General features: G+C 38.8%; 1 protein-coding gene across 1 annotated transcript; it reads left to right on the top strand.

The window, feature by feature from the left end:
* Nucleotides 1–401: 401 nt before the first annotated feature.
* impact (impact RWD domain protein) lies at nt 402–25031 on the top strand. Its single transcript, XM_082524191.1, has 11 exons — nt 402–590; nt 3367–3495; nt 3578–3630; nt 3757–3819; nt 3983–4068; nt 10025–10150; nt 10235–10329; nt 12061–12134; nt 13921–14011; nt 20553–20687; nt 24376–25031. Exons 1-11 carry the CDS (start codon nt 543–545, stop codon nt 24433–24435), a joined length of 960 nt encoding a protein of 319 aa, XP_082380317.1. The 5' UTR covers nt 402–542; the 3' UTR covers nt 24436–25031.
* The last annotated feature ends 232 nt before the right edge of the window (nt 25032–25263 follow it).

Below are 25263 nucleotides of genomic sequence, written 5' to 3' on the forward strand. Positions count from 1 at the left end.
TGTCTCACTGCAGCGCAAACACAGCGGAACACATCACGCTGTCGCTCTTCACTTCATACGTTTCCCATTTATCGTCCAGCTGACCGACAGCCGAAAACTATCACTGCCCCTGTCTCTTCCCCCAGCACATGACACAACCTCCGTGCACTGTTTACACTTAGATCAGCTGATTATCGTGCAGCGGAACTCGCCCTGGCCCAATCCCACTCCTTTCAAAATAAAAGACTGTTATTGCAAATAAAGAGCATGAATAACAAATAAATAAATAAAATTGATGAACTGCTGTCTTAAATTAAAATAAAACTGAGACGCTCTCGGTTTTTTATGTTCTTTCTTCTTACGATTTTATTGTTGTCCTGGTTTCCAATGCAAAACCCGGAAGTTAAAATACGCATAGACGAGTCAAACTGCTTTGACCAGGAAGTAGTTTCTCAGAGCTGGGCGTCAACACATAACTCATGTACGTGTGTCTTATGAGTTTTGTGGTTTACTGAATAATCAACACATTTAATATAGGTGACACTTAGTCATGAGAAGAATAAATGGCGGATATCATAACTCCGGGGGATGATGAGGATCTTCAGACTCAAGTAAGCACAAAGTACTTCCTTTTTTAATCCTCAGAAAAAGTTAGGCAATCCTGTCAGTTTGTGCGAAATGTCTTGTTTGTTGTAATATTTTCAACTGGCCTGGTGAGAGCACGTAAGCCAAATGCGGTAGATGTAGAGCTGACAGGTTGAACAAGCCCTGCTGCGTTATTTAAGATAAAAATGAATATACATGAGCAGCACATAAAAAACTTGAATAAACATACATACACAGACACACACATATACTGAAGGTTGTTCCCAAGGTGTCTGGATTCATTAACACTTTTGGAAGTGATGTTTGAAGCGCAGCAGGTGCAGCAGGGTGCACAGAGGCCACACATCAACGCAAAGTGTCAAAACAGCAGAAAAAAAGGGAAAAAAGTGAACACCATCGCAGGCATACATAATTTAATTTTTGTTGCTATACAGTTGTGTACCCACTGTCTTTATATTCAGGGAAAGTAAACATTGGCATCTAAGTTGGGAATCATAAAGAAAATAATGACATATACTGTCTTGAGATCACTAACTGTAATCTCACAATGTGTGTGTGTGTGTGTGTGTGTGTTGTCATTCAGTTTACAGCTCAGATTTGTCCCATTGCTTTTCTTCACATATTCTAAGGGGACATATTGATACTTGTCTTATTTCATTAGGTACACCTATTTAATGACTACTTAACGCAAATATTTAATCAGCCAATCACATGGCAGAAATTCATTTTAATTAGGTATTTAGACATGGTCAAGATGACTTGCTAAAGTTCAACCTGAGCATCAAAATGGGGAAAAAAGGTGATTTGAGTGACTTTGAATGTGGCAAGGTTGTTGGTGCCAGATGGTCTGCTCTGAGCAGTTCAGTAACTGCTGATCTGCTGGGATTTTCTCACACAACCACTGCTAGGGTTTACAGAAGATGGTCTAAAAATGAGAAAATATCCTGTTCTCTCTGTGTGAACGTCCCTTGTGATGCCAGAGGTCAGAGGTGAATGGCCAAGCTGCTTACAGCTGATAGGAATGTAACTCAAATAACCGCTCATTAAAACCGAGTAATGCAGAAGAACATCTCTAAATGTGCAACACACCAACCCTGCAACATTCGGCTGGTGGGGTCAGAATAAAAGCCTGGATCCCTCCTGCCATATATCACAGTTCAGGGTGGTGGTGGTATAATGGTGTAAGTGAGATTTACTAGGCACACTTTGGGCCCCTTAGTGCCAATTGAGCATCATTTAAATGTTATAACCCCTTTATGACCACAGTGTACCCATCTTCTAACAGCTGCTTTCAGCAGGATAACGCACCATTTCACAAATCATCTCAAACTGGTTTCTTGAACCTCACAACGTCACAAAATCAAATAGCCTTCAGAGTCACCACATCTCATCCAATAGTATCCACATGCTTTATGATGTGCTGGAACAGGAGAGTTGGTTGGATGTGCAGGTGGAACTGTGTGATGCTGTCATGTCAATACACACTAAAATCTCTGAAGAATATTTCCAGCACCTTGTTTAAATCTATTTCCCAAAGACTTAACACAGTTATGAAAGCAAAGGGCTTGAAACTAGCAAGGTGTAACTAATAAAATGGCTGCTGAGTGTAGATACTGTTACAATAACAGCTGCTCATATTAAGAAAGGCCAATAAGTTTTAATTATTGAGATCAATCTAAGTACAAGTAATCCCAGTGAGACAATGGCCTTCTTAAAACAGCTCTAAGGACTCAGTTTACAGCCGGGCTGGCCAATTCAATTTCCCAAGTGTACACAATTAGGGCCTAATTGTAATATTTACTCTTACCAGTAGCATTTACAAAGAGATAAAAATTAACATTGAAGTGAATTGAGTTCAACTTTTTTGCAACAGCCCAATTTCCCATGTTGCCCCTTGGAAAAATTAACTGCTCACCCTTGGTTTAGTCTTGTCTATGTATGATCAAGAATTCTCCTGCTATTATCATCTCAGACATACAGCTCTGCACCTCTGATGTTCAAGTCTTCTTTGCCTGTCAAAAAGAAACTGACGTACGCAGAGTGGCATGAGAGCTGCAACAGCTAATTTATGGCCGAGGCCAAGCTGAGGAGCTGCTCCAGGTCCCAAGGTTATTCCAAAGTTAGTCCAGAAGAGTGTAAAAACAAAAACATTAATTTGAATATTCTTATTAAATACACTTCATCTTTGCCCCTTTCACTTGGTAAGTTCCACCACAGTGATTAATGAACTCTCTGTATGTCCTCATTCACGACATCCTTGAACCTTCTCTGAGGTCTTTCTCTTTTCTCCTGCCTGGCAGCTCCATCTGCAGCATCCTTTGTCCAGTATATGCACTATCCCTCCTCTGCACATGTCGAAAACCACCTCAGCCTTTCCTCTCTTAGTTTGGCTCCAAACTGTTTGACCTGAGGTGCTCATGTACTCATTTCTAATTTTGGCATCTTCAGCTAGCATCTCTGACACAGCCTCCTGTCTTTTTGTCAGTACCAAGACCACACTCATCTCCACCCACTCCACCCTGCCTGCACTCTGTGCTTCACCTCTCTTGTGCACTATCTGTTGCTTTGGAAGGTTGACCCCAGGTATTTAAACACTTTACTGCCTCTACTCAAGGGGTAATTAATGCTTTTTTGAAGTACCTCTGTGAATCAAATTAAATGTCAGTTACACACGGATTAAATAAAGTGAGTGAAGCTTTCTGTGCATCCATGGTCCAAACAATCACCACCGAGTCTGATATGATTAATCTAATTGCTTTGTTGTTCTTTGTTCTCTCTTAGATTGAAGAGGTTGAGGCTTTGTCTTCTATCTATGGTGATGAATGGTGTGTGATTGATGAAGCATCCAGGATATTTTGCATTAAAATATCCGCCGACTTGGAGGAGCCAAAACTGACGGCGTGTTTGCAGGTGCAGAAAATTGCATATTAGTGTCCATCATGCATTTTTGTTTGTAATGCTGTTCTGATTTTTTTCCCCCTTTATTGATCAGATAATTCTCCCACCTGATTATCCAAGCGCAGCTCCGCCCATATACCAGATCAAGTAAGTCTGATTTGCCTTTCAAATTTAATATGGAAGAGCTCTGATGATTTGAAAGAACAGCATCCCACTCAACGGCCCACTCCTACTCCTACTCAATAACCCCGTGTTTGTTCTCGGCTGTTGTAGTGCAGTGTGGTTGCGAGGCCCTGAGAGGGCCAAATTGGCAAACAGCCTGGAAGACATCTATGTGTGAGTGCCTTTCATAATTTTTGACTTCATGAAGAGATACCGTAGAGGGATATTAGCCACATCAAAAGCTTTCATTGTCATTGTTTTCCATGATTTAATATCACTGTAGTTTACATGCCTCTTATTTCACCCACCCTCACATAAAAATATTTCATTTTTATAGGGAGCACGCGGGGGAGAGCATCCTCTACCTGTGGGTAGAAAAAGTTAGAGATTTCCTCGTTGAGAAGTCCCAGAACTCAGAAACAGGTGAGGTGTGAAAAAAGGAAATTCCCACTTGAGGTCCCACTTTATGGCCATTTTTAATGACTCGGAATAAGACCTGACAGACCACCTCAGTCTTGACCTCTCCAGAAGTGCTTCGTTGAATTCATAGAGTTGTAACTGTAGACATTTTAGTCTCAAACTCTCAAAATAATTATATTTACACCCTGGTACAAAAATTAGTTGTTGAAGTTGTTAAAGTTGAATTCTATTCTATTCTATTCTATTCTATTCTATTCTATTCTATTCTATTCAAAAAGTAAATAATTTCCACCTTGATAGTGAATGCACTTTGGTTAGTTTTTATATAATTCATCCATGGGAACTATGTTAAGTTATGCAGAATTAAGGGTGTGGCCACTTTAGGTTACAGGGGTTTCTTCACGTTCTTGTCTGGTTTTACTAAAAGATGCTAAGGAGTCAGCTGTTCAGTTTATAGTGTCTTTCTGTGAGTATGTGTTGTTTTGGTTTCGTTTGTATCCCTTAGCTGTAAAACACTGGGGTATTGTTGTCACCCTGCTGGGTGAGCGGGTGACGGCGACACCCAAGTTTGAGAATGCTTTAGCTTCAGCTAATAACTCACCAGTTAACATATCATTAAACTGTGTTCACATATGTTAGAAAAAAACAAACAAGCAAAATACAACAAAGTAAAATAACCACTAAGGCCTCAGTCACACAAGCCTCTTGACCTGCTGGCAACTACAGAGAGCAATGTGCATTCTCTAACTGGTTGGCAAGTTATTGCTGGAAATGAGAGGGTGCTGCCCCAGAAGCCTCCTTGTCATTGCTTTGGTTGACAGGGGCCAATATTTGGTTGACAGGGGTCACCTGCCAGTCTGTAGGACGGTGTAATTAGGGCCTTACCCACCGGTGGCATTACAGCGGCTATGTCAATCTTTTATTTACAGTCTGTGTGTATGCACTGTCTCCTGTAAACTTGCACGTGATTCCTGAATACATATTAAAGGACTGAGGCTTAACAGTCTCTATATACAAACTGATGAAGTTAAAGGTGTAAAAACGACACTCCACGTGCTGGATTATAGAGTTAAATGACCCTCCTGGGCTGCTTCACCCAAACAAGCTGTATCATTTATTGCTTTTTTACAGCATATGGGTTTTGTAGGTTATTTTTGGTGAGACATGTCGGATAAATTGACTTTGAAATATCACATTTTAAGCTTAAATTTCTTATTTTATACTTGCATGTATCTATCCTTGACAGAACTGTACTCCTTTTTTTTTCTTGGCTTTTTTGTGTTATCTCATTGACTAGTTGTCTACATAGTGTAGTGGTTTACACATTCACAGGAAAAGTCATGTCAGGAAGGGTACAAACTGCCAAATCAAACATGTGGAGCCACCACATGAATAAGTGAAAGTAGCTGAAAGTAGCTCACTGTGTTATTAATCTGTCAAGTGGTGGCTGCGACTGATAAATTAGAACAGAATAGAATAGAATAGATCTTTATTGTCATTGTTCACAAAACAATGAAAAACCACTCAGCGGCTCTAAAGCTCTTTCACAACAAAAGACAAACAGCCTGCAGTATAAACATAAAATAAATAGAAATAAAGATAAACACAGTGAGGTAGCACATACAGAATAACACTGCACGGTGCAAGAGATACGAGTAAGATGCTTAAAACTAAATTTCCAGATATTAGAGGACAGTCTATTCTTACTGAATAAGAAAGAGTTTTTTTAAGGTGCTGATTTTGGTCCTGATTGATCTGAATCTCTTCCCATAGAGCAGAGGGAAGAACAGGTGAAGTCTGGTTTGGGTGTGGTACATTATAAAACAAAAGGCTTTTCTTTGGAGTCAACCAGTGTCACAGAGGGAGGGTAGAGTGGCACCGATAACACATTCTGCCACCCTCACCACCTGTCGCAAAGCCTTTCTGTTCTCTTCTATGCAGCTGACGAACCACACTGTGCAACAGTAGGTCAGGTGAGCGTGCTTTAACTTCCCCAAGAAGTAAAACCTCTGTTGGGCCTTCCCCACCTGATGGGAGATGTCTGTGGTCCCGGTGAGGTTGGCCGAGATGCAAACATAAAGGAACTTAAAGCTTGCTAACCTCTCTATTTCTTCTTTGTGTGGTAAAGGGCAGAGTAATCAGTGTGTTTCAGAAGTCCACTTTGATTTCCCTGCTATTTTTTCTTGTGTTTAAGTCCAGATTATTGGGATAATATCAGTGTGTGAGATGCCTGACCTCCTCCCTGCAGGCTTTTTCATCACAGTCATATATCAGATGGTGGTATCATCATCAAATTTTATGTGTCAATGGGAGAGCAGTCAGGAGTGAACAGCGAGTAGAAGAGGGGGCTGAGAACCCACCCCTGTGATGTGCCAGTGTTCAGGATAAGAGTATCATCCATCCTGACATTCTGGGTGCTCAGGATGTCCAGTGAACACATGCACTACTAACAGCCTAAGCTTAGGTTTGTAAACTAGTTTGTGATGGATAACTATATTTACAGCCGAGTTGAAACCCACAAACTGTGTAAGAGCTGTGTGGAGAGCTGTGATGACTGCATCCTATGTTTATCATTTTTCTTGATATGCAAACTGGCGTGAGTCGAGGTCAGCAGGGATGGCTGCCTTAATGCGAACAAGGATGAGTCTCTCAAAGCATTTATTTATAGTGGGGTTAGAGCAAGTGGGTGACAGTCAATGAGGCAGTTCATTTGACCTTTTCTTTGGACAAACTTTTTGGCAGTGGGTTTAGAAAAATGTCAGTTTCAGTCTTTCCAAGGACTTGTTTACACGATAATCCACACATTGGACGGGATCTAGACCACTGATTACCAGCAGGTCAGTTATTGGATCAACCCACTTACCCACTTGATGCTTCTTCTTTTTTGTTAGAACACTCCTCCGTTCCTAAGACAACTGTAGTGCGGTCTAAAGCTGTGATAAGATGAGGCCTGTAGGGGCATTAAAAACTCCTCAAGACTCTGAGTGACTGCGCTGAATTGAGATCGATATCAGTGTAATACCTTTGGTTACCCCGGCAGAGTCTTTTGAAGTGTAAAAAGACATAAAGCTACTCAAATTAAAGATTCTCTACAAGTGTCACACCGAATCAGATTTTCAGAAGGGGGCTTTCTTGTCTGTCTCAATTATCTAGCGCTGAGCAGCATCTATTATTGAGGCAGACGGTCTCTTTTGAGCAACAAGCTTGAAAAATATTAACTGTCCTCCCCATTGTTGCGTGTCATAATTCCCCTTTCTGCAATTCATGTGGTAATAAGTATAACTGGTCACAGCACTTCAGCTCAGGAGCGGGATTGACAGCTCATTCATTCAAAAGACAGGGACATTGTGTGCAAGAGGAAGAGGGGGATGATGAGTCTGAAGATGTACACTTCACAGAAAAGGAAATGAAAAGTGGGTAAACATGAGAAAAGACATGAAAAGTACAGACAGAATATTGTTTCTGATGATGAAGTTTGGATTCATTAGATCGCACAGGAGGAAAAAAGGTAGAAAAACAGAATTTATTCATCTAAATATAGAACATTTTAATGATTTGTAATTTTGTGTGTGTGCTTCTGTCCTGTTTGTGCTGTGTGCAGGAATAGAATAAATATTGTGAACCTTTATTAGCGTAAAACATGCTAGATCCATGAGCAGCTCAACTTTGCCATTTCTTCTCTTTATTCTGGTCCTCTAAGATTTGTTAGCTTTTATTTCCCTGAAAAATATACTTCTACTACACACACAAACACACATATTAAAGTCTTTATTTGCCTTTTTATCAAATCCTATTAGGAAAAGACACACACACACACACACACACACACACACACACACACACACACACACACACACACACACACACACAAGCAACGATGGATTAATTCTACTAAAAAGTATTGTGTATGCCAAGCCTGCTGCAGCAAATCCTCTGTGCCACAGACCCCTGTTGTTGACAAGGTTGTTTTTTTAGTTCCCTTTAAAGGTACGTGCTTTTTATGACAATTTTGCATTTGCATATTTTCTCCAAGGCAATGAATTGTAGCTGATATACTCTTACAAATACTAGAGTGAGTCACACTATCGCACTTGGTGACATGTTCCACTGTCTGTTTTAAGTAGTTCATGCGTACAGAATACTCAAGAACACCTAAACAAAATGTGCTAATCCACAGCTGAATATAGTGCCCAGCAAACACACAGAGTTCTGTCATTTTTTTGAGTTAAAAATAACTTCTAAGATAAATACTAGTGGATGGAAAAAAACAAAGTAGAGAAGTTCAGACTTATTTGGCATTGCTGAGTTTAGCATCAGCTGAGTGGTAAAAGAAAATGAACAAGAGCAGCTACTTTACTACCACTAACCTCTTTAAATGGATAACTGCAGGAAGATGTAGGTCATTATATCAATAACTGAAGGAACATTTTCAAGTCAAATTTTGAAATTAATTTAAATGTATAATTATAAGCTTGTAATGTTTTTAGTCTTAAGGCTATTTAGGCTTAGAAATAATTAATTGTGATGATTTGTAGCATAGACATATGTATTTTAATGCTTTAAGTAATTAGTTCAGTTTATTATCATTCAACAATCTATATTTATCTCCATGTGCAGCTTACAGTTAATTATCATAGAGTGATAACGGGTCTAACTACATAAATATCTGCCTAATGGTTTTTATTTTGTCAGTTCTGTGTGCTGAAGAATAAAGAACCTATAAGAGACATCGTTACCTGCACTGACTGCTAATGCTTGAAAGTCCTTGGACTGCAGCTTTTTTACATGTAGGTGCTCTCACGCTAATGGAAAATTCACAGTGTGTGAAAAACACACATGTGCTCAGAGAATTCAGCTGCACTTACACTAGATGACATGGTCGTGCATTTGAGAATGACCTGAGTCTGAAGCATAGACTGTATACAAAAGAAAGACATGGCCACTGTACCTTGGGACGACAGCTTTGGCCACCGACACCTTGGTGTTTGAAATTCAGATGCAACGGGCAAATGAATCTATGAAAAACTGACCAAGAGGGCTTTATTGTGCTGCCTGACTTCTTCTTTTTGCAATTAGAGGTGATGCGTCATACAGCTCATTTATAATAAATACAAGTTTCAAGCACTTGTACATTTGTACATGTTTCAGGCCTAAAACCTACATGCTTCTTATAGATACATCTTATGGTTTATTAATCAGATTGGTGTGGAAGAACAGAAACATCTTTCCTGGTATTTTTAACAAGAGCATGCCCTTTTCCAAAGGCTTTCCAATTGATTTTGCTTAACAACCCATCTGGCTCGCCATGGTTATTATTAATGCATCGCTGGTTTGATATTTTCATGGGATTTACAAAAATATAGACAGGTAACAAAGCTTATTCTCTAAAATCCCAACTTTTGTTGGAGGATACTTAAATATTAATGCTGGCAGACTTTTCAAAGAGCAGATTTTATTAACTGCTATGGAACATTTATTTATGATTGTGTTGAAAGACCGCGTATAAGACATGATCTATATGTGCATAGATTATCAGCTGATGAAGGCCGTCCTCACACATGGCACACCTTTGTTTCCATAACAACAGGGTTCTAATGTCAGCACCTTTAGATCGGCTTTTGGTGTTTGATCTCTCGACATTGGCTTGTTTATTAGATGTTGTCAGATGTGTTGTAATTAATTTGCAGTCACATCCTTCCTGTTTTATCGATGGCACTTTACTTAGTCACGTTTACAGTATTCTGGTTGAAGCTTATATTAGCATTATCATGCATTCACATGCCAATGTTAAGGTTATGTAATGGTAATTTGGGGATGATTTGCTCAGTAGGTGTCATTTCAGTGCCAGGCACCCTGAGACTACAGACAGCTCGGTGAAGACCTTTACAGGCATCAGGGACATAAAAAAATCAACTTTCTTATTAACATGACATAACATTTCTTATATTACCTCCTTCAGTGGAAGAACCAGAAAAAGTGAACATGACGGCTGAGAAGGATGTTGATGATGATGAAGACATTCCAGATCTCAGCAGTCTCAGACTGAATACAGAAAATGTGCACCTCTTCCTGGAACAGGCAAATGGTAAAAGCACATTTTAGTCTACGATGGCATCATTTCTGACAAAATCAGTCTCTGTCTTATTACGGATAATATTTTATCTTGTAGATGAGGAGCTGCCTCCAATTAAACATGGAAATCCGATCACAGACCGACGCAGTACCTTCCAGCCCCATTTGGCGCCTGTGGTGACTCCCAGACAGGTACAGCATGGAAATGAGCATAATAAAAAATGATATGCACAAAAAGATGGAGCTCCAACAGTGTACAGTTTGAATTTTGTGCCTCGTTTTTTTCATGAATGATGAATCCTCTCTGCAATCAACAATTCATACAAAATTCAACAGAAATACTTGATGAGTGGAAGATAATTTATATCTGAAACATCATCTGGTTCCTTCCTGCATGCTAATCTCACTCTCTGAGTCTCTGGTAACATACCAGCTTATCTTAAAAGCTTCCACCTGCTGTGAATTGCAATTTGTATAAAAATATTTACGCAGACAGCTGTCCTCTTTAGAGGACATAAACCAAATAGACGAAGAGCTGGACATCATTTCCATAATTTTATATACTGATCTGGAAGTGACTGATTTCATTTATAGATATAAAGAAAAACAAATTGGGCACGTAATTAGTTTTTTTCAACTTCAGTATAGCCTATTTTTTTGTTCTTCTAAATTGGTCAGTACTAAATGGCATAAGATAAAAGGGCTTTCATTGTCATTGCATTCAGGAGTGAGACTCCCGGTGCATATGAGAAAATATGATATTAAAAAACATTAAGGACTCCATAAAACCACTTGCACACAATATAAAGTGCTAGAGCCAATGAAGTCCCAGAGTCAACAGAGTTCCCAGTCTGCAGTAACTATTGCACAAATCTAATCTGAACTTATTTACTGTTTCTGTATACTGTGATTATCTGCAGTTGTGTCCTCTAGGGTCATTTGACCTGTATAAATATATATATATGAATATATCAGTAATCAACCCACAGTATCCATAATGAAGTCACCCGTTGGTGAACCTGTTGTGCTGCTTTCACTCTTTGCATTTTGGTGTTATGGAAATGGATGTGACCAGTGACGGTGGATTTGACTGGGTAACTGAGGGACACTGTACACTCATATGGTGGCAGCCTGTAACTTTCAAGGTAGCCCTTCCTTAAAACACACCCTGCTTTATCTGAAATTTTTAGACTAATGCGGACCATGATGTCTGAAATGTTGTATTTAAGAAGATTTGAGACTAGTGATTAACTCATTCCGACAGCATTTACAGAGGTCATCGATTAAATGGGTTATTTAAGCAATGACCCCCTTTGCCCCCTTCTGGTCATTAAAGGGAGTGCAGGTTTAAGGCACGATGCCATCATCTTTCAGAGCTGAAAGCTACGTCTGTCTGTTACATACAGTGTGTTAACTGTTTTAGAGTAACTTTTGAAGTGTTGCTGTAGCCTTTGCCAGCACAGAAGCCAACTGGCTAAATTTGGTAACTAACTCGAAGGTGACACGACGGTGACAGCACTACAAAAATGGAACAGGCAGGGGAGGCATGAATTTAAAACCAATTTTTGTCACACTGTAGTCAAGCCTCAGTTTTATTTTGAGCCTTTCAGTGTCTGTTTAATTAATACATGAGGTGATTTAGCTTCATAAACAGTTGAGTAATGCTGCTTTGTGCATTAGTCAGCAGTGTTAGACAGCATGTTGACTTGACAAGTTGTCATCTGCACAAATACAGCATCATTTTTAGTCTGACCTTCTTTTGGACATCACTGCTGTTTTAGTATGCCTTCAATCAGGATTTTAGCATGAAAGCAGGTTCCAGCTAACACAGTGCTGAAAAGGAGATGCCTTGCTTCTGCAGTAAAGTCAGTGTAAATGCATCTGAGAGTGACATTTCATTACTCCCCACATTATTTGTTACAGGTTAAAATGGTCCTGGAGAAGCTGTACGAAAACAAGAAGATTGCCAGTGCCACTCATAATATTTATGCATACAGGTTAGTAATGTCACATATTGCTTATACAGTTGCTAAAAAAAATGTATAAACCCTTTGTAATGCTTGGATTTCTACACTGATTATTCAAAATGTGTGGTTTGCTCTTCATCTAAGTTGTAATTATAGACAAACACATTCACACTGAAGTAGTAACAGACAAGCAGTTACTGTTTGAGTGTGGGTTGGAAAAATAATGAACCACCGTGCTAAAGACTGCAAAGTCTCAAGTGTTCCAGTAGATCAGATAAGATTGGGAGTGTGATTTGTAGACTTGTCCTTCTCTAAATGTAAAGAATGATGATGTGATGTAAACCGTGCCTTAAACATGAATTTCTCTGAACCTTAGAAGTGACATTATAGAGAAAGCATTTCTAATGCCCTGTGAGTTTTATATTCCACAGTATGAAAAACTGCTGCTTTTCTTAGCAGTTGATCACAGCAGGAGCACAATATGGAATCCTATAAGAGGTGTAAAAGAAAGCAATTGTAACAGTAAAGCATCTTCAGAGATCTGTGCAAGAAAAATAGTGAATAAGAATTTTCTAAATAGAGGAAGACCACAAAAATGTTGGGAAATTCAGCAACAAGCTTATGATGAGCTTATGATGAGACAGACAAATAGAACGAAATCAAAAAAACTAAATGAAATGACTTTGTGAACTTAGAAAAGCCTTAGTTTAAATATTTGTTAGCTGGGTAGCAAAATTTTACTACAACTTGCCTGATTAATGATCGATGAATGTGTTCATTAAGACTGAGATATCTACATGACTGTGAGCCAGCTGCTTTCAAATCCTTCTGTGTGTTTATTGTAATATCTTCACTGATTCTCCTCACACATAGCATCCGTACGATAATACTACAGTAAAATTAAACATTTTCAAACAATAAAAACTAAAGTGAAACAGGAAAATCTATTCTGGAAACCAGCTGAAACTAATCTGAACTAAAATATCACGACGGAGTACCACAGCGTGGACCTGCTTTGCTATTTCAGGGCCTGCACGTCTTGCAATCACTGAATTTAAAATTGTATCAACCAAATTTTTCTCTGAGAATTGAATGGCAGCTTATGAAAGGTTGGCTGATTCAAAAAGGCAATTACCCAAACAGCTTCAATGGGAAAAGAATAAAATTCAAGCTTTTGGATGGCAAGTGAGGGTCCAACTTAAAAGAGACATCCCAGGTGTGGGTATAGAAATGTGAAATGAATCAGTTGTGATTAAAAGGACACTACAGGAAACATCTAATAAAGGGGGTTCAATCTAATAAATTAAATTAATATACATTATTTAGTTTAATATATAATGGATCTAATATAAATAAAGTATATATGTCTGTATGTGTTTACGCCCACAGTGGAGAAGAGCATGAGATAAGTAAAGATTCAAGGCTGATCTGTCTTCCCCAAAGGGCTCATTGCTGCAATTAAAGGTCAAAAAAGCACCAGAGAAAATGACGGCTTCTGACAGTACTGTGCATAATGTGAAAAGATGTGTGTATGTGTGTGTGGCCTTTCTCAGTGTGTGTTTGTGTTTTCTCAGGCATTGTCTGTGTGTGAGATGTGTGGTGTTTTTTTTTTTAAAGTGTCGTCTAATGAGGTCGATGTTGCGTCGTTGGTGCACTGCCTGGGTGGTCATTACTCACGGGGAGGATATTGTGACATTTAGACCACTGACAAAAATGTTCCGGTGAAGAGGCTTTAAGTGTCACAGTGTCACACTAACCACAACGTCTTAATGCTCTCCCGCCTAAAACCAAGCTGTTGTGATTCTGTCTGTTGTAGGATTTACTGCGAGGACAAGCACAGCTTCCTGCAGGACTGTGAAGATGACGGCGAGACAGCCGCGGGGGGGAGATTGCTCCATTTACTGCAGGTTATCATTTAATTAAAAAAAAATGCTGGCTTTGGTCCAACAGATAACTCTTTCAGCTTCATACCAAAACTGCATGTTATGTTTGTTAAAAAGGTAAAAATCCCCAAAGAACTAGACAGTTAGCCAAAGCCGAATGCACAAAAGCGTCCGCCCAGTAACGGCAGCCACATTGTTAAATCTGCTGGCTGCCTTGAGCTTTCCTTTGGCTTTTGCATTGCTTAATTGGAGTCTGTGCTGCCCTGTTTATTTTCACAGTATGCATAATTTAGTTTATTTCTAAAGGACACTGACAGTTGTGTCCGATCTACATAGCCTTGCATATAGCTGAAGCTAATACCCAACACCAGTCCCTTGATGGATGAAATTACGTGCTACCATTTACAGTTTAATATGGAAACTGCTGTGATTTTGCAATTAAGATTGTTATCAGTAAGGCACACTCCCACAATATCAACCTAAATGTTTTTCACGTAATGCACGCACTTGTAGACATATAGTATGGTAGTGGTGATAACCACCACTTATTAATATCATATTTTGCAGCATAAATTGGAAACTTGACACTTTTTTCGTGTTTACTGGCATTCAAAATAAGTTACTCTTAATGAGGGTAGCTGTTGTGACAGTTTTGACAGTTTATGTCACACCACCAAAGCAGATTAGGCCTTTTTGTTGAAAATAATAACATGTCACAGCGGGAAAGGCATAAGTGCGAATAATATGAATAAAAAACACGGCCGAATTACATTTGGCTTCTCCAGTTCCAAGGTCCTGGTATTGTAACCTATATCCTCTGTATCAGTAAACAATGGGGGCATTTTTGGGTGAGGTGTTCTGAAACTAAAGACAGATTTGATGTCATTAAGTGGTTTGAGGGTATTTTAATGTATTTTATGATTTATTTATATAGTGCCAAAACATAATCTTGATTTTCACGACACACCTTATATTGTAAGGTAGACAATGCTACAACCTTGCTAGGAGAAGCTGACTGATCCAGCGATCCAGTACGAGTGGCACTTTAAATTGGTGTGGAGAAAAAGAATACTCCCTTTTAACAGGCAGAGATCTCTGGCAGAAGGTGGGTAAGGCATCTGCAGTGACCAGTTGGGTGGTGAGAGAAAGAGAAGAGAACAAAGAGAAGCACAGAGAGACCGTGATCAACAAACAGAAAAAAACCCACACATCAGAAAGATTAGTTAATGACATGCAGTAGAGCCATCAACAGTGAATGCATGTGTAAACGAGTTGGTCAGTGCATTATGGTAGATTCCTTAGCAGACTGGGAACATCGCAGGATATTTGACTTTAACCTAAACTGTGAAATTAGCCTAATAAATGAAGGTTCTACATCTATTTCTGCTTCTCATAACAGCAAGTAAGCCGGCACTCCTGAAAGCAGAGAGCTTTATTTTCATATTATAAGGCATTTTGAGGTATAATGGAGGTTAGCATCATAAACAGTACTGTTTGTACTTTGTCAGAGAGCTTTTAGGACATACTGACATATATATTATAGCCGTGAATCCTCAAAGTAGCAATTTTCAGCATCATTCTGAAACAGGATGCTCCTAATTTTAATGATAATGTTTTTTTAATGCCTTTCAGCTTAATGGACAATAAGGATTATAGAAATGTCACAGCTTATTGAGCATGCTAGTCTCTCTTGTTGGTATAAAAATGTTTATACACTGAATGCTAGGCCTTATTTTAAATTCTGTTGCAGTTTCTTATAGCACACCTGCCATTTTTTATTGAAGTGACTTCATTTATACTTTTAATAGCACTTTTTCTAACACCTTTTCAGTCCTACCACTCAATCAATCAATCAATCAATCTTTATTTATAAAGCACTTTTCATACAAAAAACAATGTAGCACAAAGTGCTTTACATAGTTAAAAACAGCCCACCCCACCCTCCAACTCACTCCCCACACTCTCATTAACATAAATGATGTGAATACACACATATCCCCCCCCCCCCCCCCCCCACACACACACACACACACACACACACACACGAGCACACTTAAAGAGTAAAAATTGGGCTGGGCCAAGTGAGGAAACACTATAACAGGGAGCCGTCTGCACCGGGAGCCGGTCACAGACCGCAGCCTCCAGGCTGGGCACACAGCAGGAGGGAGGCCAAGGAGCCCCCCAGCCAGGCTGAGAGGACCCCCAGAGACCCAGCAGCCACAGTCGATCACAGCCCCGGTGCAGAGAGCGCCCTCTGAGGAAACACTGGAGATATGACACAATAGGATATATACAGGGTAAAATGATAAAATAAATAAGAACAGGATACAATATAAATATAAATATAAATATAAATAGAGTAAGAAGATTAAAAAATGAATAAGAATAAAATCAATAAATATTAGGTAAAGTCTAAATTAATAATAGAATAACAGGATAGAATAAATAAGCATAAAATAAATAAACGCTAAGTAAAAGCTAAATTAAAAAGGTGCCTTATACTGTGAGTGTTTAATATAAGTATAATCTGTACTCCTATCACATACACACACAAACAGTAATGTGTCAAGGGCATTGGCATTCAGGACACTGAAATTCAGAATGGAGGAGCCCAGGATCGAACCACTGACCTTCCAGTTATGGCCTTAAACCACAGCCAACTGTATAGGGAGGAAGAAGTATTAATTCAGTTTTGTGAAAAGTAACCCTTCTAATAGATTAAGTAAGTAATCTACTGACGGTGTCACATAAAGCTTTAAGAATATGTATTCAAAACTCCAGTGAAAATCAATTCAGGACGTTTATAAAATTCAGACTAATGTCCATAACAGAGCGTCAAAACTGCGTCTCTTTTAAATTAGACAGGCTATCTAATGAATTTCTTTGAGCCTGTCAGGGTTGATTTTGAGACACTGAGATGATGTGATGTGGAAATACTGAAGCTGCCGGTCTCTAAGGCAGAGCCGAACATCGATTCAGAGAAGTGTACTTGCTGAGAAAAACAGAACTGAGATTGTTTTGTGTGGGGATGTGGCTGCAGTAGTATAAACCACGCTTCTAATGTTTAAATGGTGTTTAGGTTTCCTCCACTGGGAGCTATGGTCCCACTATAATAATTTCACACAGTCATTAATCCTTTTATTTCAAATATCAAAGAAGCCCTTGTCACTGGGTTTTACTGTCAGATGGCTCTATGATTCACACACACACCCACATCACACTAAAATGTGTTATTGTCCACACAGTTTTTGTTTCCCTGTAACGTTGAATGAAAGCCAGTAAAAGGTTTGTGACCAAACAAAAAGTTTCCTATAACACAAAGCTCAGCAGTGACTTGTAGTAGTTGTGTCATTACTCATTACTCCTAGGTGCTGCGTCGTGTCAGAGCTTTTCCAGATGAAATCCATGACTCGTGTCAAAGTTCATTTTCATTCATAGGATGACAGCAGTCGCCGCTGCCAGTGTGGCCCTGTTAGAGAGATAAATCACTGTGAAATGGTGCATTGGATTATCGGTGTGGATATGTCAGAAACTGAGATCTGCTACACTGAATTCAGATGAATCAAGCGCTCATATGTTCGCTTTAAAAACTTGCTCAGCCAGTCTTTGCTTTAAATTATCTTTTAAATGCTAAAAGAATTCAAAGAAAATCTAATTTACCTGCATCTGTGTTATTATATGTTCTATATTTGCTATCAAGGAAGCGCATTAAGCTTTATTTCTTCTATTCTAAAGCTTTCTTGACACCAACAGAGTGTAGCTATAATCAATATAATAATCTATATATTTATATTGAAAATAAGCAAGAGAATAATGTGAGTGATACAGGAGTGCTTCATAGTGACAGATCCAATTTTACAAGGGAGGAAAGAAGTGCTATGTGGCTCTGGAGGCTGATCTGATGCAAAGTGATGTATGAATGGAGGTGAATGAGACTTTCTCACGTAGTAGAAAAGCACTAGGTAAGAACCAATCCATTAACTATGATGCTAGATATTACGAGGTGCAAGTAAAAGCTAAGCTGCAGAGGAAATATTTTTTAGAGTGGAAAAAAAGATCATTCTTCAGTTAGGGAAAATGGTTCTGAGTTAGAGCCTTGGCCGAGCGCAGGGGCAGCTTTAAAGCTCCTCTTCGGTTTCTTTCATCCAAATAACGCTAGGCTAATTTTGCTGTCACTGTGTCCTTGACCAACGACTGGCTCACATCAGAGGTCAGTCTCCAGGCGCTGCATGGAAGCCACCCACTGCTTCTAATTGTCACGGTCTGCGGAGGCAGACCGTGCGGAAAGGTGTGTGGTGGACCCAGGTGCGAACACAAACGAGGATGCGGGAGTGGATTCCAACAAAACGAGCCTTTTATTATGGCTGATGAAAAGAACAAAAACAGAATGAGGGCAGCATACGTGTAGTACTCAACAGAAAACCTAAACTGGACAAAACTAAGGAAAGACTATGGCTGGAGGTACAGAACACAGGAGGTGGTAACACAGACGACGCGAGACAGACTGTATGAAACACAGAGACTAAATACACATGAGGGATGATCAGGGGAAGTGGCCACACATGGGAACACAGCTGACACACATGAACTTAACGACAGGACAGAAGGAGTGAAACTGAATACACTGACCGTGAATACAGACTTTCAAAGTAAAACAGGAAACATGGAGATTAGACAAGACACATGAACCGGGGAGACGTAGTACAGGGGAGATGACATAACCGACAGCATGGACTTGACAATATAAGACACGCAGACATAAACACACGAAGGGCAAGGGAGACTTAATACACGGGTAATATGTACAAATGGCTGGACTGCCTTAGTGACCCTAAACAAAGAATAAACATCAAAATAGGCTAAAACACAAAACACTGGGTCGCACGACCCAGGACCATGACACTAATATTCCTAATAGTAAATGGGGAGAATGATAAAGGAAAATCAGTGCTTTTAATCCTAAAACCAGATTGATTCAAGCTATCAGCCTTTTATAGATTTCTTTTCTAACTCGCGAGCAGATTTAAGAAATCAGGTAAATTCCTGTAGCTGTCTGACCTGTAACTGGATCTGCTGTCCTCCATCTTTCTGAGCAACACAGTGATTAATCTCCTACTCGCAACACTCTCAGCATAGTGAGCAATTTACATGAAGAGCTTTTCCCAAATCTATTTTCCTCTAATCTCATTCCTCTTCATAAGGCTTTCTTCCCATTTCCTCATTTAAATGTGTGCACGCTCGCAGTGAATGTGGAAGTGTGTGGCGATGAATAAAAGTGGGATCTTATTGATAGAGCTGGCAGTCAGATGTGGATGAGTCCCTTCAAATGACAGATTGGTTTTTGTGGCAGTGCAAAGTAAAGTTCTCCACTTCATTTTAAGACCACAGTCTGGTGTTTTGGAAAATATGCCTTTTGCCATATACTGGGAATTTCATTAATCTCAATTTAATCTTTGTGCGCTCAAACTTAAGAGTTGCAGAACCTGAAGAGGAACATGGGGAAACAGTCTCAATTAAAAAGAAAAACAATCTTAAGGCTTTTCCTGTTTTATATATTTACACATTTGTTATATTGCACATCTTATTTGCAAACAAACTTTAGAGATATGAGAGTGCACCTTTGACGTTTCTGGCTGCTCCTGTAAAGCTGCAGTAGCATTTTTTTTTTCTTTTTCCATCTGGAGGTATCAAGATGACAAACTGTAAACAAACTGTAAACATAAAACTGTTATTAGACTGGTAGAGAGAGAACAATTAAATATTGAACTTACTGAATAAGGCTAATATTCACTCTTTTTTATGGGGTTTTAGTTTATGGCAAATCCCGAGGGGAACAATGCACTCGTTGGCTGCCAAGTACTTCACACATTTGCCAAATTCATGTCTGCAGTTTGGTACTGGTTCAAGGCAGGTAGCGCTGCAAAAAGCTACCTGCTGCAGCTGGACTTGACAGTTTTTGACAGGAAAATCAAAGCAATCATGTAAAAGGTGCCAAAATGCTTTTTATAGTTGAACGTTCCAGCACAGCAGGGTGATAATTATCCATATGTTCATTGCGGGGTGCAATGCCATTCATGTAGATGTAGACAGTTGATTTATTGTACTTTTTCTGAATGGTCTTTTAAACGTTTCTGTTGTTATGGTATTTTATTGCTTAGAAAACTGTCTTATTTCAGTTTTTTGAGATGATATTTAGTTTTATTGTAGTTTTTATTTCATTTGTGTTTAAGTAGAATATTTCAATTATGTGATTTAATGAATTAATTGAACATCAAGCCCTTCTGTTTCTGTCCTAATGTAAGTTAACTGTGTCCTTAAACCACATATTGAACACACGAAATTGAACGTAAAATAAATCTCTAACTCTAAGAAATTACACCACAAATACATCCATTTTAGATTTATAGGTTATTGGCTTTAGACTGGAAGCTTAGTCAGATGCATTTCATGAAGATTCATCTGTTTATTATAAATCAAATATAGTGTAAAATATATCTGATGCAGTTTGAAAACAGCTATCAAAGCTTTCAGCCAGCTCATTTTACACATTTATTTCTCACAACAGATCCTGGACGTGCGTAATGTCATGGTGGTCGTGTCTAGGTGGTTCGGGGGCATTTTGTTAGGTCCCGATCGCTTCAAACACATCAACAACTGTGCTCGTAACATCCTGGTGGAGGAGGGATACACTGCCTCTACGGTGAGACACACTCTGAGCCTTTTACACATTGCTCTGTCATCTTCTGCTGACACATCATCAGTCAAATTTGACTTTGCTGCCAGTTTTCTGATGCAGGAGACCACCTGGTTTCTTGTAGTTTAATTGACTTACCACTCAGTGTTCCTCCAATTATCTGGAAACAAAGAGATTGACTGCAGGCGAGGTTTTGCCTTTCTGGCATCCAAAGCAGAGTCAGAATGCTGGGGTTGTACTGTTACACAGTATAGTTACAGTGAGACGTCAGTTTATTACAAAGTGTCTGGTTGCAACATGTTCTGGAGATCAAACACGCTTTCACCGGCCTGAAGTTAGGTCCAGTCTGCTTTGAAGTCGCCTTTGTGTTCTCCAAAGTTATTCCATTGATACATGATTGACCTTTGAGTGGCTGCAACAGATAGATTAAAGGTACTGCAAACCTACATTTTTAAAAGTTTGTCCTTCTTCCAAACCCCATCAACTCACTGTAAAACTCAGCACTTTATTTTATTCCAACTTATTAGAATTTGCTGCCTGTGGAAGGAGAACTTAACACCTCTGCAGAATCACTCCATTTCATGAAGTCTACTAAAACTTTGCATAAGAATTTAAGATGATTAGATTGGATTGAAAACAAACACTTTATTTTTAGAACATGTGAAGTATGACTCAAAACTATTTTTTATGACATTCAAATAACTTAAGTCATTCAAACCTAACAAAAATCTAGAACAAGGGTCCTCCCACAGGCCAGTGCCAGAATTCATGAAAACTATACCGCTTTGTACTGTATTTCATTCGACCATTTCTATAGTAAGACACAGGAGTGGAGCATTGGGGAAATTTGTCCATACATACTAAGCTTTTTTTAATATTTCCAGATTTGGCTGGTGTGACGAAATGTAAGTCATCTTACTTACAGTTAAAAAAACAATTTTAACGGACAATTGCAAATATAATTAAAATTAACACTTGCACTTTGAGACATGAAAGTAATGTCATACCATACATTTTTTTAACACTAGTAATACACTGCTGCTTTCAAACTGTGCCCTCTGAAACTTAAGCACCAGGTCATTATAATGATCTATGTTCAGGTTGTACTGTGCTGCTAAACAGATACATTAAATCCAATAATGTATCTATTAGGCAGCACCAACTTGACACTCAGTTACCAAAGCTTTGAGGAGCCCTCATCTATATAAGGGAGGGACATGAATGCATTTAAGGAGGTTTCATCCTTGTTTTTAAAATTGGCTCTGTTTAAATTGAATTTAAAAAAAAAAATATCAGCTTGAGTTTAACATTGTAGCCTCCTCAATATCTCGTACTGAGGTGTAATTTGTGATTACCTCATGAGCTCATATATGACATTCTTATTTTTCACTGTGCCTGAGTATTATTCAATCAGAATCAGAATCAGAATACTTTATTAATCCCGAAGGAAATTATAGGTTGCAGCAGGCAGCATGCTAATGGCGCTTGCGCACTTACAAAGAAACCTTCTGACCAAACTTTACACAAACATCACATTAGGAAGACATGTCAGAGAGGTAGGCTGATAGGAAAAAACAACAAAAATACATAACATGAGGTGAGAGGAGGAGAAAAAAAAACTCCACTCAGACTGAGCACCTAATGGGAGAACAGTTTGAGAACAGAAAAAATACCCCAGCACAAAAAGCACATGATTGTCAATAGACCATAGAAACACAAGATAGGCAACAGGGGTGGGTAAAGGTAAGCGAGAGCTGGTGTAGACAGTGCATCCGGTCCTCCAGCATGTCTGCGCTGGTCCAGTCAACCCGCCATCTGCCCCGGGAGGGAACAAGTATTGAGCCTCCTTTATGTTTTGAAGCCAGACTTTTCTGTAAGTAAATAGTTTTAAGGCTTTCCTGAGGTTTTTGAAAGTTTTCTTTTGAGTTTGACCATTTGTTTTTAGTTTCACCTACCTATGATTTGTTCAAACATAAAAGAGACACCAGTTTAAAGAGTGTTTACATATAACAGAAAATTTTAAATGATATCTTTAGGTGGTTTGTTGCTAGCAGCCTGTCACAAAACCACATATTTTTCCAGTTTCTTTAACTGAATCTATAAAAACAAATGCCATATTTAACAAAGACAGTGATTCCCAAAGAGCTGTTAGCCTGATAATTCTTTGGGAATCACTTGGCATGGTGTGCTGTGTGTCCTCAGAAAATTGAAGAAAACTGGAGGATAAAAGTGGCAGGCCTAAAAAAAGATTTTTATTTTCTTTTATTTTTTTTAAATCAGATGAGCAGTAGCTGAAAGCCATTACGAAATAGGAAGAAATCCAGCAAAGGCTTGACACAGGGCCTGAGAGATGCTTTGCTGAGGTCTCATCATCGACAGGGTGGCTGACAAGAAATTATTCTTAGGAAAAAGGAAGAAAAAGCTGAGATTCACCAAATTATAGAAGAACTCGACTGAACATCAGTGGCAACAAATTTTGTACATGTTTAAATCACTGTACCCATTTTGCATTTTCCTAGCAAAATGTAAAGAAATGAGGGCCGATATTTGCACAGCACTATATTTCACTAAATATGGAGAAATTTCACAAATGTCCCCTTGGCGGTAGGATGGATTGTTTAAGTCAGATTCATCTCAAAGACATGATGAATTTAAAAAAAATGTCACATTAACCTCAGAGTAGCTGGTTATTTTCTGTGCCGTGTGTACACCGGACACCGGAAAGCAATAAAGAGAGAGAACGAGGAGGTCTTCTCAGCTACAGCCTCATAACGTCCCTTAAACTGATAACTGTTAAGAATTTCATGAGTCAAGCTTTAATGATGGGTTGATGTGTATGTAAAAAATACATTTAAAAAACAGGACCCGAACCCTTGAGGCACACTTATTTAATTTCGTCTATGAAGATATGTTGGTGGAAATCTGGAACTTTTTATTCTTTGAGGAGGAAACAGTCAGTCCCTGAAATCAGTGTCCCAGGGCTCCTTCTTAACAGTGTACAGCCTTTACAAAAGTCAGCATACTTACCCAACAACCAATGAGACAATATCGAATGGGAGAAAATCATTTTTGGTAAGGTGAGTAAGATCAGTTTTGCAAAAGCTAAATCCAAAATTGCATAAAGTCTCTGAATACCTGGATAGGATTTGATTTATGAGAAAAAGAGGGGGAAAAAGAGCTGAATCAGTCTCACACCTGAGGAGGAACAGGTCACTGCCAGTTACTTTGCAGTATATGAGTCACTTATTAAAAATGGTATCAAAGCAATTTCCTGCTGTATAAAGCTCTACGCCAATATGAAAAACAAACTCAGACAAAATTGATGCATCAAGACAGACTCAGTGAACATTTGTTCACCCTGTACTATGTAACAGAGGTTCCAGAGTTCTCTACAAGTTGGCAGTCTGGATTGCCAGACTAATAATTAGCAGAGGATGTTTCCTAAAAGTACTTAGGATGGCAATGTTTTGTTTGATGCAATTACAGGAATACATTAAAACAGCATGGTGCATGTCAATCAGTACATTGCAATTTGCACATTTGCAAACACAGCGGGAGTTTTAGGCAAAAGAGTTTATCATGAGCTGTAAAGAAGCACTCAGATATTAAGCACGGAAAAAGCTCTGGCACCATTAAATAGAGTGCTAATGTAACACAATCATTCTTTCTCTAATCCTCCCCTCTTGGTTCACAGGATGAGGCCAACAAATCAGGACTAAAGACCAAAAGGCCAAAAGGCAAGAAGACAAAGTGAATTTCAGAAGAAAAATGAAGAACTTTTTTCAAGCACACGTTCAGTATTTGATGTCGAATTCAACGAAAAGCTCGTTTTTAGAAAGAGATGTGAGATGTGTCTTAGAAGACAAATGGTTTCTAGCAATTTAGTTTTCATTCAAGGTCATAAAATATCATCTGGGATTTCAAAATGACGTCTCAGATGACTGCTTTAACTCTGGAATGTATATTTTTATATTTAGTTTAAGAAGCCTCGAAATAAAATGTGTACAGTTCACATTTCATTAAAACAAATTATGGGGATTTGTGTAATGATCATGACTTTGAATGTACCCCACATGTGAAGATTGTTGATCCACGTCTGAAGAATACGCCAGTATTTTTAAATCCTCGAATTACTAATTTTTTTTCTTTTCTGCATGCACTCCCAGTATTTTTAAAATTGTAATGCTCCATCATGATGGAGATACAGTAACGAGGTTGTCCCTGCAAGCCTTAATTCATTTCCCTGTTGAATCTGCATCTCAATAGCGATCTTTCACAAATCATTTCATCGTTTCCAAGAAATGCGATCATACATCACTGCTTAATAAAATGGAGTTTACTGAGTTGCAACACAGTCCACATCCATTTTCTCCAGTGCATTTGGCACACACTTCTAGCCTGTTAAATAGACATCCTTTTCACATTTTGAATGTCTTTCAGAGCATTTACCACTCATTCCCTCCTGTGAGATTTTGTCTCACCTCACCTTTTTGTGTCACTCGATCTCTGGAAAGACATTCTGCATATTAATACTTTGAAGTGGGTTTTAAGCACCAAAGGACCACTATCTAAATATATCCAA

Source organism: Aulonocara stuartgranti (genome assembly GCF_965226115.1).
Source record: "Aulonocara stuartgranti genome assembly, chromosome: 23".
Taxonomy (NCBI): Eukaryota; Metazoa; Chordata; class Actinopteri; order Cichliformes; family Cichlidae; genus Aulonocara; species Aulonocara stuartgranti.